This window comes from Fusarium keratoplasticum, chromosome 2, assembly GCF_025433545.1.
Source record: "Fusarium keratoplasticum isolate Fu6.1 chromosome 2, whole genome shotgun sequence".
Lineage (NCBI taxonomy): Eukaryota > Fungi > Ascomycota > Sordariomycetes > Hypocreales > Nectriaceae > Fusarium > Fusarium keratoplasticum.
This window is the reverse complement of record NC_070530.1, coordinates 442,124-454,125: the sequence shown is the minus strand read 5'-3', so window position 1 is coordinate 454,125 and position 12,002 is coordinate 442,124. Positions and strand designations below refer to the sequence as shown.

The 12,002-nt window shown below is 50.6% G+C and overlaps 4 protein-coding genes across 4 annotated transcripts; 2 read left to right on the top strand and 2 right to left on the bottom strand.

Moving 5' to 3' along the window:
- Nucleotides 1-267: 267 nt before the first annotated feature.
- On the bottom strand, nucleotides 268-2,785 carry NCS57_00204200 (uncharacterized protein; the record flags this gene model as incomplete). The annotated part of the gene is made up of 8 exons (XM_053052083.1): nucleotides 268-315; nucleotides 372-889; nucleotides 943-1,006; nucleotides 1,060-1,128; nucleotides 1,177-1,276; nucleotides 1,339-1,505; nucleotides 1,931-2,274; nucleotides 2,323-2,785. The coding sequence occupies 8 exons, from the start codon at nucleotides 2,783-2,785 to the stop codon at nucleotides 268-270; spliced, it is 1,773 nt and encodes a 590-aa protein (XP_052917329.1).
- A 1,334-nt stretch (nucleotides 2,786-4,119) lies between these two features.
- On the top strand, nucleotides 4,120-5,913 carry NCS57_00204100 (MFS domain-containing protein; the record flags this gene model as incomplete). Its single annotated transcript, XM_053052082.1, has 1 exon — nucleotides 4,120-5,913. One exon carries the CDS (start codon nucleotides 4,120-4,122, stop codon nucleotides 5,911-5,913), a length of 1,794 nt encoding a protein of 597 aa, XP_052917328.1.
- A 1,851-nt stretch (nucleotides 5,914-7,764) lies between these two features.
- On the top strand, nucleotides 7,765-9,179 carry NCS57_00204000 (uncharacterized protein; the record flags this gene model as incomplete). The annotated part of the gene is made up of 6 exons (XM_053052081.1): nucleotides 7,765-7,923; nucleotides 7,974-8,010; nucleotides 8,061-8,293; nucleotides 8,342-8,565; nucleotides 8,616-8,746; nucleotides 8,794-9,179. The coding sequence occupies 6 exons, from the start codon at nucleotides 7,765-7,767 to the stop codon at nucleotides 9,177-9,179; spliced, it is 1,170 nt and encodes a 389-aa protein (XP_052917327.1).
- A 585-nt stretch (nucleotides 9,180-9,764) lies between these two features.
- NCS57_00203900 (Pyruvate decarboxylase) lies at nucleotides 9,765-11,522 on the bottom strand (the record flags this gene model as incomplete). Its single annotated transcript, XM_053052080.1, has 1 exon — nucleotides 9,765-11,522. One exon carries the CDS (start codon nucleotides 11,520-11,522, stop codon nucleotides 9,765-9,767), a length of 1,758 nt encoding a protein of 585 aa, XP_052917326.1.
- Nucleotides 11,523-12,002: the final 480 nt, after the last annotated feature.

Here is a 12,002-nt window from a genome sequence, read left to right as displayed (position 1 = left end):
TATGCATCAAGAGATTCTCAGCAAGTTGATATATAACTGAAACATGAGAGTAGCTGATATCAATAAGTTATCCTCTCAATGAATTATATGAAGGTTGGTGGTTCGCTTGGCCGACAGTCATTAGAAGTGGCGCTCGACATGTCATTTTACAACAACAAAGAACCACCATGTTGGTATGATGACAAGCCACAAAGTAGTACAAAGACATAAAGAAGTCACTTCAAGTCTACAGGGGTCGAAATGTGCTTATTTTTCTATGTTGTGGTCCTAGAAAAACGCAAGTGCATTCGGGGGGCTTGCTACGGCACCCGGTACCTATCGCCGCAGTTAGCATCATCTTTCATGCAGAACCTTTCTTTGTCGAGACTCACATTCATTGGAGAACTGGACATGAAGAAAGTGTATCGTCCCGAGGAACTACACATCTTGGCCAGTTCCTCCAAGTAAAACAATTCTCCAATGGGCATGCCCCAGCCAGCCAGGAGCCACTCATGTAGATGCCATTCGGTATCCTTGCATGGCCATACCTCCAGAGAGCGCGAGTCACCACAAATGGCAGCAATCTTTCTATCCCATAGGAAGCGCAAGAGCTCTTCGGATGGTTTGAGGCCAATATTGTCGGGCTTCTGAGTCTTGTAGAGATTGTCGAGGTGTTGCCGTTTCTCCTGGCTCATGTTCTCATACTGCTCCAGATACCCAAAGCGAACGACGACAATATCGCCGGGCCTGAAAACGTCGAGATCCATGCCCTGAAACTTGAGGGTTTCGACTAGTTCGGAAAATGGAACCTCGTGAGAAGACATGGCGTCCACTTTTAAGCCCTGTTTCTGAGCCCAAGCATACCAGTCGATGAAGACGGCGCGGCCAGCAATACCCTTGGCTGAGACATCTAGCCATTCAAGTATTAGTAGAGCCTTGATATTGCGGAGTCTCCGCACATACGATGAACACTGTTTGGCTGGTCCGAAGCGGCAAACTGCTCAGCAGTGCGGCCCATGTAATACAACTAATGCCTGAGTTCAGCTTGAATGAGACCAGTCAAGGATAAGAAATACTAACTGCTTCATTTTGATAGGCATAATGCCGGAATCCATCCCACTGTGAGCTGCACTGAGAGTTGAACATCCACTGTAAGGGAGTTAGCCTGCAGTTGCACCTTGTCATCTGCAACCATACCTCGTCGTCATGCGCATGCTTAAGAGGGGCCTTGTTGATCAAGTGCAAGTCTAAAAGTTTGCGAGCAAACTTGGGATACGACGCCCCGGTCATTGACCAACTGTGTTTCTGAGGTTAGCCCCAATCGTCACTAGGTGAGTTGACGCCGGCCAGTCCACCTACTTCAACGACACTCTGGAGCCCGTCTTGATGTTTTCCTTGGCCGCTTCGCGAACGACTTCGTCTGTAAGAAGATTTAGCGTCCCGAGTTGGTCGTCGGGACCCCAAATGCCCCATGCATTGCCATGCGGGCCATTCTTGTCGAAGGGGAGAGAGTCAAAACTAGGGTGCTGTGAAGTCATGTTTGTGTTAAGATAATGAGGTGTCAGGAAGCCTGCAAGCGGCACGATGATATCAACGACCGATGTCGAAGTAATTTGCATTTAGAGCTTCAGTTGGATGTCATGTTTTGCCCACTCCTTCAAACTTGGCAGGGTCTTGTATAGTGCGGAGAAGCTAGGCCGGACAGAGTCCGATGGCGCCCCACCCGGCCGGGGCCGCTCCGAAGAAGCGCCACGTGAAAGGGACCCGACCAAACTGGGAACAATGCGAACGGTCACATTTCCAGCTCAAGTGCAATTGGCATTCTGTGAAGTCAAATAACCTCGGCTCTGAACGGCGACAATCAAAAAGCGCCAAGCTACAAACACCTTCACCCAGCCTAGCGATGCAGAATCGGCGCCCCCGGTATCCAATCCTTCTGCCGCTGACAGACCATGATGTCTGCCGAAGCGGTATCATCCTCGTGCCGTGCACCGACAGTACCGTAGAGGGTGAAGCCGCAGATCTCGAGTACTTCGAGCAGAGACAGGAGCTTGAGGCTCGTCGTTACCGTGTCTTGGCCCGAGGGTGTCCACGGATGGCCCCAGAACTTGATTTTGACGCGCTCCACCGTCGCCTCGTGCCTCTGGATCTCAACGCTAAAGGCCTGGAGAAGCCGGGCGACTAGTTCCGGCGGTGGGGAGCCGATTATCTTGAGCTTGTCATTACTATCGAATGAGACGGCTATCCAGTCGCAAGGCGAAGGTGCAGGTTCTTGCTTCCGGAATACCAGGCTGTCTATTTACTTGTAAGCCCTGATACTTCAAAACTGATCACAGTGCAAACCTCTGCTTGATGAGTTCTTGGTAATGTCAAAGGCGGACTGGAGTACCCAGCCAATGTCGTGCAAGCATTCAATAATACGCAGCAGTAGCCGTCGAGCATCGTCGTCTCCGTTGGATCTATAGCTCCAAGGAGTCCCATGGAGCTTCATTTCTCTCGATTCACCAAAGGGCCGGACCCTGTCGATGCCCCTGGACCAGCTGGTCCTCACCACCTGGTGCACGGCCGATACGTCGGTCTCTTCAAAGTTGATGAGCCTGATACGGTCCGATGGACGGATCTCGACGCATGCGAACTGGGTTTTGAAAGCTGCGGCGTCGTTCTCGACAGATTCCTGGAAGGATGGCGGTGGTGCCTCGTTGGGCGCTGACGGGCCAGCCTCGGACTCGGAGTCGAGGGAGGGCCTAGTTTCAAGGGCTTTGGATTTTTCAGACATTGCGAAATGTAGACCTTGTGTATTTTTCATGATCCGGATGCGTTGAAGGTTATCAAAACCTGAGATCTACATTGGACTCAGGCTGTGCTGATGACAAGGTTGACATCGTGGCAAAGCAGATGGGGCTGTGTTGGGGCGAAGCGCACGTGGGCCAACGATTGAAGAGACACGATGTTTTAAATAAGGCTGCGTACTTGAGCGAATTAATTACGTCCAAATTATTGGATATTTATTATGAAAATTATAATACCGATGTATGCTTGAAGGTATTATATGAAAAGGAGTTATTTATCTACTTAATAAGGTACCTCGGAAATGATACAGCACCTTTTCATTAGAATGCAAGAAGCTTAGCTTACCTAGGTACTCAGCAAGCCTCGTCTCTATCTACAGATGGCTCCAGGGTATTTTGTGTACTGTTCTAGCCGGCACGATCAATGCGACTGTATAGGCAAGAGCCTTGATTGGGTTGCGGAAGCGTGGATGCTTTAACGCGATCGACAAATAAGACGGCCTATCATGAGTCTACGGAACTCCTGGGACTATTGCCAGACGGAGATACGAGGATCAAGGCAGGTGATAGAGCCGCCCCTAAATTTGTTCAATGAAATGCCAAGATTGACCTCAAATAGACCTCAACTTGAAAGATGGAAGGACCAGGCGTTTGCTCTCTGGCAGGGCTCTCAGGGGTCGTCCAAGATGATGGCCTACAAGACTTAGGAACACAGGTCCACTGCGTGAAACAATGAAATTACTAACCATTCTTCTCTCAAAGAGATAGAGTTTTCAGTGAGGCAAGTTATTATTCGCGCTAGAGGTCCAAGTCTCACCGAGTCCTCACACCTCGACGTCATAGTCTTATCCATCTGGGACCCGCTCCGTCGCTTCCGCCGTCTTGTTCCCCCTAGTCTGAAAAGTTTGGCTCCGAGATGCGACCGTATCAGTGAGGTCTCCACTTGAGGCTCAAGTGTGCCTGATAGCGGTCTGTATAGGACTTGGAATTTGGGTTCAGGCGAGCTGGTGAGTTGATGATGCGGCACTGGCTCAGAGACAATGTATCTGAGCTATACAAAGAGTAATATAGTGACACTACAACTCCAATTTACGACACGAAACCCCCAACGCCGTGCCCCTGCTCAACCCACTGCTCTCGGCGGCTTCATGGTGGCATAGTGGACCATATCTGGCAGCTCCACCACAACAGCCAAGCCGGTCCGACAACACAGAGCGTGACGATAAGAGATGAAGATCTTGAGGGACAATAATGTCATCATATTTATTATGGCTGATAAATGCGATCAGCTTTCTTCTTCTCTACATCATATCAACTTTGACTCCACTCACCCCTTCACGGCCAACTCACCATGTCAAACTACCTCCCTTCGTTTTCTGCGCCGACATCAAGGCCAGGGTCTCCCCTAGGCTCTCCCTCAGCTTCACGACCGACCAGCTTCTTTGCCAACTCGAGGGCCAACTCGACGTACGGACCGTCACGGCGAAACTCAACTGCCGTCCCCTCAAGGCGGAACTCGACCGCTGTCCCGTCCAAGGCCAACAGTGCATGGAGCAAAGAACACTCCGACCCCGAAGCAACCGAATCGGATGGAAAGAACGAAAAACCTCGATCTCGAGCCGGTCGTATTGTGGGGGGTAAATATGTCGACAGCAACAACGAGGACATTGATGCAGACTGCGGCCCCATCACCATTGTCGACATTGATATGCCTCTCACGCTGACTGAGGTTCTTCAAGAGAATGGGAAGGAATACATCGTTCTGGGGTTTGCCACGGGTGATAAGGAGAACCCTTTCAACTGGAACCCGTGGTATAAACGATCCATCTCGACCATTCTCAACCTTATGACGCTCTTCATCGGCCTCGCAACCACGGCCTACAGCTCTGGCATAGGAAGCATGGTTTCCGACCTCAACGCCTCCAACATCCAGGGCCAACTCGGCCTCTTCACTTTCAACATCAGCTGTGCGGTAGCACCCATGGTGCTCGCCCCCTTTTGCGAGCTAGTGGGTCGCAAAGTCGTCTACGCAGGATCATTTCTCTGCTTCTCGCTCTTGTTCATCGGATTGGCGCTCGCCAAGAATATCGAGACGATTATCGGACTTCGACTCCTCCTTGGCCTTTTCGGCTGTGTGGGCACAATCCTGGTGGGCGGGACGTTTGACGACATGTATGAGCCTCACCATCGCAGTCGCCCCATGGCCATGTTTAGTTACGTCGCCATCTTTGGGACAGTTGCTGCCCCGATATACGCCGGCTTCATTGACCAGGCCATCGGATGGCGCTGGATCGAGGGGATCCAAGGCCTGGCAAACATCCCCCTGCTCATCGCCATCTTCTTCTTCTTCCCCGAGACCCGTGGCGGCGTCGCCCTCCATAAACGAGCCAAGGCACTGCGAAAGGCCACTGGTGATGAGAGATATGTGTCTGCGGGCGACATCCTGACGCCGAGTCTCCAGTCTATGCTCAAAGCAAGCTCTGTCAAGGCTATCCACATGTTAGTGACGGAGCCTGTGGTATTTGCCTTTGGTCTTTGGATCGCCTTTTGCTGGGCTGTTGTCTTTCTCTTCCTCTCAGTGATCCCAATCACATTCACTGAGAAACATGGCTGGTCCGAGGGCGTAAGCGGTCTTCCATATATATCGCTCTGCGTCGGCACCACGCTTGGCTGGCTGGCACATCATCTACAGATGCGCAAGTTCGATCGTCTCGTCGAGGATCCTAACGTCAAAGTCACACCAGAAGCGCGTCTTTACGGTGCAATGTACGGCGCTGTCTTCCTCCCCATCGGCCTATTCATCTACAGCTTTACGCAGTACGCGTTCCTGTCGTGGGTTGGTCCAGTCATCGGGCTTGCGCCTATTGCATTCGGTATCTACTTTGTCTTTGAGAGCACGTATAGTTACACGGCCGACTGCTACGGCGAGAGTGCTTCATCTGCGATTGCTGGTCAGGGTCTGATGAGGAATACTTTGGGAGCTGTCACGCCGTTGTTTGCGAATGCCTTCTTTCACAATGTTGGGAGCCAGTACGCTGGGCTGATTCTTGCCTTGTTTGGTACTGGATTAAGTCTGATCCCATTTGTCATGTTCAAGTATGGACACAAGCTCAGAGCCCGAAGCAAGTTGGCAATGGAGATGTGATGGCAGTTGATAGCATAAGATGAGCTCGTAGGAAGGCTTGTTAAGTAGAAATAGACGATTCAGAATTGAATAAATAAGCCAAGAAAGATGTACTGGCAACCCGCAAGCCTCTTTAGCGGGTTAAATCTGCCGTGTATGAATGACACCACGCTAGAACATACAGAAAGCCAATGCAGGGTTGCGGTAACAATTACTTATAAATGGGTACCGAGAGTGAATTGATTTGAGTGGTGTGTAACTACCTAAGTAACAAGTCTAATTATAAGTTATCTAGTAGCTCATAGCTAGGTTAAGGCTATAATTACCTGATGATTAGAGAGAATTGTGAGGGCACATATGATAACGTTTGAGTTGTAATAATAAGCATAAGAGTAGACACCGAGGGAACATGGACAGAGGACAGGGAATAATAGAATATCCGAGTCAACAGCTAATATTACATCTAATATTAGTCTTGCAGGATGCCCTAGTCCTGGAACAGCCACCTCCAGCCACCACTCTGCGCTTCGAGATGCGACACATGGATTAGCCAAATGTGGAAATTGATTTTCGTATTCTCTTATTTTTCGTCGCTTGCCTCGAGTCTTGTTTAAAGCGGACGTGTGCTCTTTTCCCTCTTCAGACCCTCGTGAGACTTGGGGTCAGTCACGGAGTCAGTCTCACAACGAGTGATTCATCTAAACGAGTCAAGATGCATTGCTGAGCAGTATCTTTGCACCTCTCTGTTGGTTGTATGGCTGCAGATGCATAATCTAGAGTGTTTCACAGAGGCCAACACCAGACGATGCAACAGGGCTGCATGACGCCGGTAATTGCTCAAAGACATCCCCTTTCTCTTGAAAATGTCAGGCACCAAGTCGTTGGTTCACAGAAGCAAATTTGTGTAGACCTACGACACTGACGCGCAGCCAATGTTGCGGCAGCAAAGCCGGTGAATCAGAAGACCCATCTTGCACGGTCGTGAAGATGAGTGATCGCCAAGCCATGGGCTGGAGGGGCGAAGCATGCGTCAGTTCCGAATGGTCAAACGAATCTAGATGATCCACTGCAGCTTCAGTCTCGGCCAAGATCCTTTGGGAACTGACTCGTGGGGTGCGGCAGTGGTTGATGAGCTGACCAACACAAGGTCGTCACGGAATCTGAGGCGGGAGGGCTTGTTTAGCGCTGACCATGGTGCACGTACGCACGCAGGGGCAAGCCATGCAGGTCCTGTTGAAGGCCTCGCATTGTACATGTACTACTTGACCGGCCGCCGCAAGTATGAGTCGAGGGCGTGTTGCCTCCCCCGGAAAGGTCTGAGCACTGACACAGCTTCACGCTCAAGGATCTGCTGTAGACGACGTATGCACAAAGCCTCAGGGTTCTCCTTTCAATCATATCACCCCAGGTTTGGTGCCGAGTAGTGTCAACGATTCAGCTGAATGAATGATATTAGCGGTTCTTTCTAGCGCCAGGGGGATAGGCCAGTCGGGGAACCTGCAGAACCCACAAGTGATCGACACGCCCAGAGATCCCAGATCCTTGTTGGTGAGAAATACGGCTCGCCATCTGCGGCAAGTCGGCGACTCAAAGCCACCCGCTCTTGTCATTTTTCTAGCCTTTCAACGACTCCGGGGGTAAAGAGGATCGCCGTCGCTATGGCCGACCGGGGTAGCATCCTCCAGCGTGTGCCCTGCAAGAGGCTCTGTGCGAGTAGATGCATGCCGATCCCTGAGGGACTGGATCTGCCGTGCAAGTCATATATCACCCAGAGGATTTGGGGGGGGCCCGTCTCGCTAATCTGTGTTTTTTTACTTTTTTCTTTGTTCAGATGGTGCGAGACTCTCTTTGCTTTTTGGTTTGTCGTCAACGATGGGTTCGACAAAGATCCCGTCTAAGCAGCCGGACCTCTGGGCGGCAGAGCTTGTCACCTTTGCGGCAGCGACAATCTTTTTAGCACTTCGTCTCGTTAGTCGTAGGCTGACGAGGATTCGACTTTGGTGGGATGATTACTTTGCGTTGATGTGTTACGTGGGTTGCTGTCGTCGTTCCTTTTAGAGTGGCTGCTAACCGAACCAAAGACCATGGCCCTGGGCTGGCTCGTGATTGTGCCCATCTGTAGGTCCCTGAGATGAAAGCGAGATGCCAGAATATTGACATGGGGCTAGGGATTCAGAATGGCTTCGGTTTGCATATCTGGGACATCAAGCACCTGACCAAGGAAAAGGCCCTTTTCCAGACGAAACTCCTCCTCTACATCGCCGAGCTGATGTACGCCTCTGCCCTATTTTTCGCCAAAGCCTCCATCTTGAGCTTTTATTGGCGCATGTTTCGCGTCACAAACATCAAGCTCCCGATCCAGATTCTTTTTACGTGTGCCGTCATCTGGATTATCATCCGCGTGAGTAGCCATCAACAGATACAGAAGCAACCGAGCTGACCTTTGTAGACCTTTATGGGAATCTTCCACTGCATCCCCGTTCAAACGTTTTGGGACTCCTCCGTGAAAGGAACCTGCGCCATCGAGGACTCCAAGTTCTTCTTCGGAACTATCCTCGTCCACGTTATACTCGATATTTGCATCCTGATTCTGCCCATTCTGCAGATCCGAAAGTTGCAGCTGCCTGGACTGCAGAAGCTGGGCGTCATGGTCATGTTTCTATTTGGTATTATGTAAGTCGAGGGTCTAGTCGATGGTGGACTTGTCTTGCTAATGGGCACAGTATCTGCGTGGCCGCCATGGTCATTATCGTTGCTTCTACCGAATTTGATAATACCTCGGATGACCTGACGTGGAACCTTTCTACTATTGTTATTTGGGCATCAGTTGAAGTCAATCTTGTTACTGTATCGGGTGCGTCTCCCTCACCCCAACCCCCCTAACTACTAACAATCCTCTAGCCTGTCTTCCAACCGTTCGTCCGGCGTGTATCTACCTCTTCACCTGTACCCACCCCATCTCCTCCATCGGCTCTGGATCAAACAGCTACGGACAAGCCTACGGTCGAAGCCAAACCAAGAAGTCGATCCGCCTTTCAACGCTGCCCAAGGGGAACGAGGACGAGTCGAGCTCGACACACCAACTCGCCGAAACAGAGGCTGGCCGCGGTTCCGTGTCAGACTTTGAGAGCCACGCCCTCGATAGATATCGCGGAAATACATCTACAATAACTGGGCCGGGGCATGATGGTTCTTCGGATGATTTCCCGACTGGCTCTGCTTTTGGTGGTATCATGGTTAAGAACGAGACGACTGTGAGGGTGTCGACGGCTGGTCAGCCGCATTAATAGAACATAAGTGTACTGCAAACGTAGGTAACAAGTAACAGAGTAATAACTTGGCAGCTTCAATATACTTGTTAGAGTACGGCATCTCCAATCTTCCGTTGTTGCCTTGACCTGGACCAAGTGTCCATCGTAACTGCCACATTCAGGTACTCTCAGACACAGCTCGTCCTCATCTTGGGGCATAATGACAATTCAAGGGTCATGCCTGCATAGTGACGCACTGAGCCACACCATTCAGTTCATCCTGAATCTGATAGGGTCTCAATATTGGCTCGTGATGCGGGGTAATATATCTGACACCATGGATTGCCCAAGGATGATCCAAGATCCGAGTGTCAAAGGTCATCACCAGCTGAACTCCACTCTCCGTGCGCAGATCACTGAAACGGGCTGAACCTTTCTGAGTTGTGAAAAGGTTTTATGCAAGGCCGCAGGCTGAGCTTCATTCTCGAAGAAAAGCGACCCCAGATATGTGCGCAAGAACGCTCTGAGCTGGGATTTTGAATCTAGTTGTAGGATAATATTGATCAACTTTTCTACAAAACCTGAAAAACAGAAGTTTGCCGTCTAGTCTAAGTTTTTCTCTCATGCCTCTCCACTGTTTATCTTTCTAGTTACTCGATCAACAAATGTCCGAAGCGTCTTTGGAGCATCATCCATCTCCATCTTGACTTCAATAATGTTAAGCCCCTTTCCCTCTTTCAGTCCAGGATTTTCAAAAACATCTTTCAGTTGACCCCAATTCTCGGCGAGAAATGTCCTCACAGGGTAGGAGGGATCATCCTTGGGTGCACCAAAGTAGCTCGGGGCATCAAGGATTCTCCAGGGCTGAATGTCGTTGTAACTCTCGTTCGGGCCGTGGATGAGTCTCTCAATCGTGTAGCCGCTGTTGTTGAGAACAAAGATGATTACGTCGAGCTTGTTTCTGATGATGTCACTGACTGCCTGTGCCGTCATCTGGAAGCTTCCGTCTCCCTCGAATAGAATGGTCCGGCCAGGGCGTCGTGTTTTGTCCTCAAACATTTCACTCTGTGCGAGGGCTGCTCCCTGGCATGCAGCAAGAGTATATCCAATGGAAAGCCATATAGAGGAGTTGATGAAGACAGTCTCATCTGGAAGGATGAGACTCTGGCTTCCGTGCGTGGCTGTGCCGGTTTCAGCCATGACGATGTCGCCTTCTCTGATAAAGTTGGAGACGCGCAGCCAGAAAGAGTATTGATCTATGGTACTATCCTTCTCTGGTGGGAGCAACATCTTTTGCATGGTCTTAAGCGAGATGCACTTCTCCGGATAGGGTTCTGGGACAGGAAGTTCGCGCGCCTTCAGCTGGCCAACTAGCTTCCTAAGGATAGACTTGACAGGTAGGGCACGGTTCCCTCCATATGGAAGATCCTTGCCGCCCATACGGATGGAGTACTTCTCAAAGGTCACCGTGATATGAGGATCTGGTATGGTGGTTGAACCAAAGGTGTTGGCATCAGAGTCCAAGGGGCCAAAACGAAGAACTAAGTCCCGAGACTTGGCCCATGCTTGCTGAGCTGGTTCTCCCGCCAAACCAAGGCTAGACCCGTGGAAGTTGGGTAGATCTTCGTTGACAAGGCCCTTCCCTCCAAGTGTTGTAAGGGTGGGGAAGCCAGTTAGCCTGACCAGCTGGTTGATTTCGTCTTTCATCCCAAACCTCCCAGCAAACGCGTCGACCAGAATCATTGGCTTCTTGCTGTTTTGGATTCGAGTTGCAAGTCGGTGGACGAGATCATACTCAAGTGATTCATCAATCTTGGGCTGGGAAAGAGTGATTGGGGATGCGGGAGCCATCACTTTGACTTTGACCATATCGCAAGGTATCTGGATGTATACGGGCCTGCTCTGTCGAAGGCACTCCTTAAGAGTTGCATCGATCATCCGAGTGGCGGTTGAAGGATCAGTGAGGTTTGCCTGGGCAACTGTAACCATCTTGTACATGTCCGCAAAGATCTTGAAGTTTCCATCGCCCAATGAATGGTGCAAACAAGCTCCAGCCTCCTGAGCGGCAAGCGAGGGTGTTCCGACAATGTGCACCACTGGAACTTTCTCGGAGTAAGCTCCCGCGATGGCATTAATGGCTGAAAGTTCTCCCACCCCGAAAGAAGTGATGATAGCGCCGATGCCTTTGACTCTTGCGTAACCATCGGCTGCGTAGCCGGCGTTTAGCTCGTTGGCGTTGCCAACCCAGTGGATACCGGTCGACTCGAGATAGTCCAAGACAGTTAGGTTGTAGTCTCCAGGGACGCCATGGACGGAGCCTAGGCCGAGCTGAGCGAGTCGTATCCAGAGATACTCTGCCAGATCAACCTTTGGTGCCATTGTTGGTTGATGTGCTTGGTTGTTGTCTTGAGAATGTTGAGATTGAGGATGATGACTGTCAATGGCGATTTATAATCACAAGAACATGCAATTGCAAAGAGATCATGTGTCACAATTAAAATCACTGTTTACATCACTCATAACGCGGCTCTTGACAAACTCTTTAATACCTTTCATACCAGCCAAGGGCCCAAGTAAAAGCCCCCACTCCCCTTATCAGCAATGAGGCCATCACGTTACCCTTGTCGTATAACCTGATTGATACGCGGCAATCGACGGAATTGAGCGGCAAAAGGGTTCCCACAATTCGCGGAAAGGTCAGCGGGAGTCTGAACAACAAGGCACGAGGCTCTGCGGATCAAGAGATTTGGGCAAGGGCGGACCGAATAGGGGGGCTCTTGGCAGAATCAACACGTCTCGGGACCGGCCGGAAGAGGCAGCTGTCTTTTGTTGAGATCGGTAAGAATCCTTGTGGGTCGA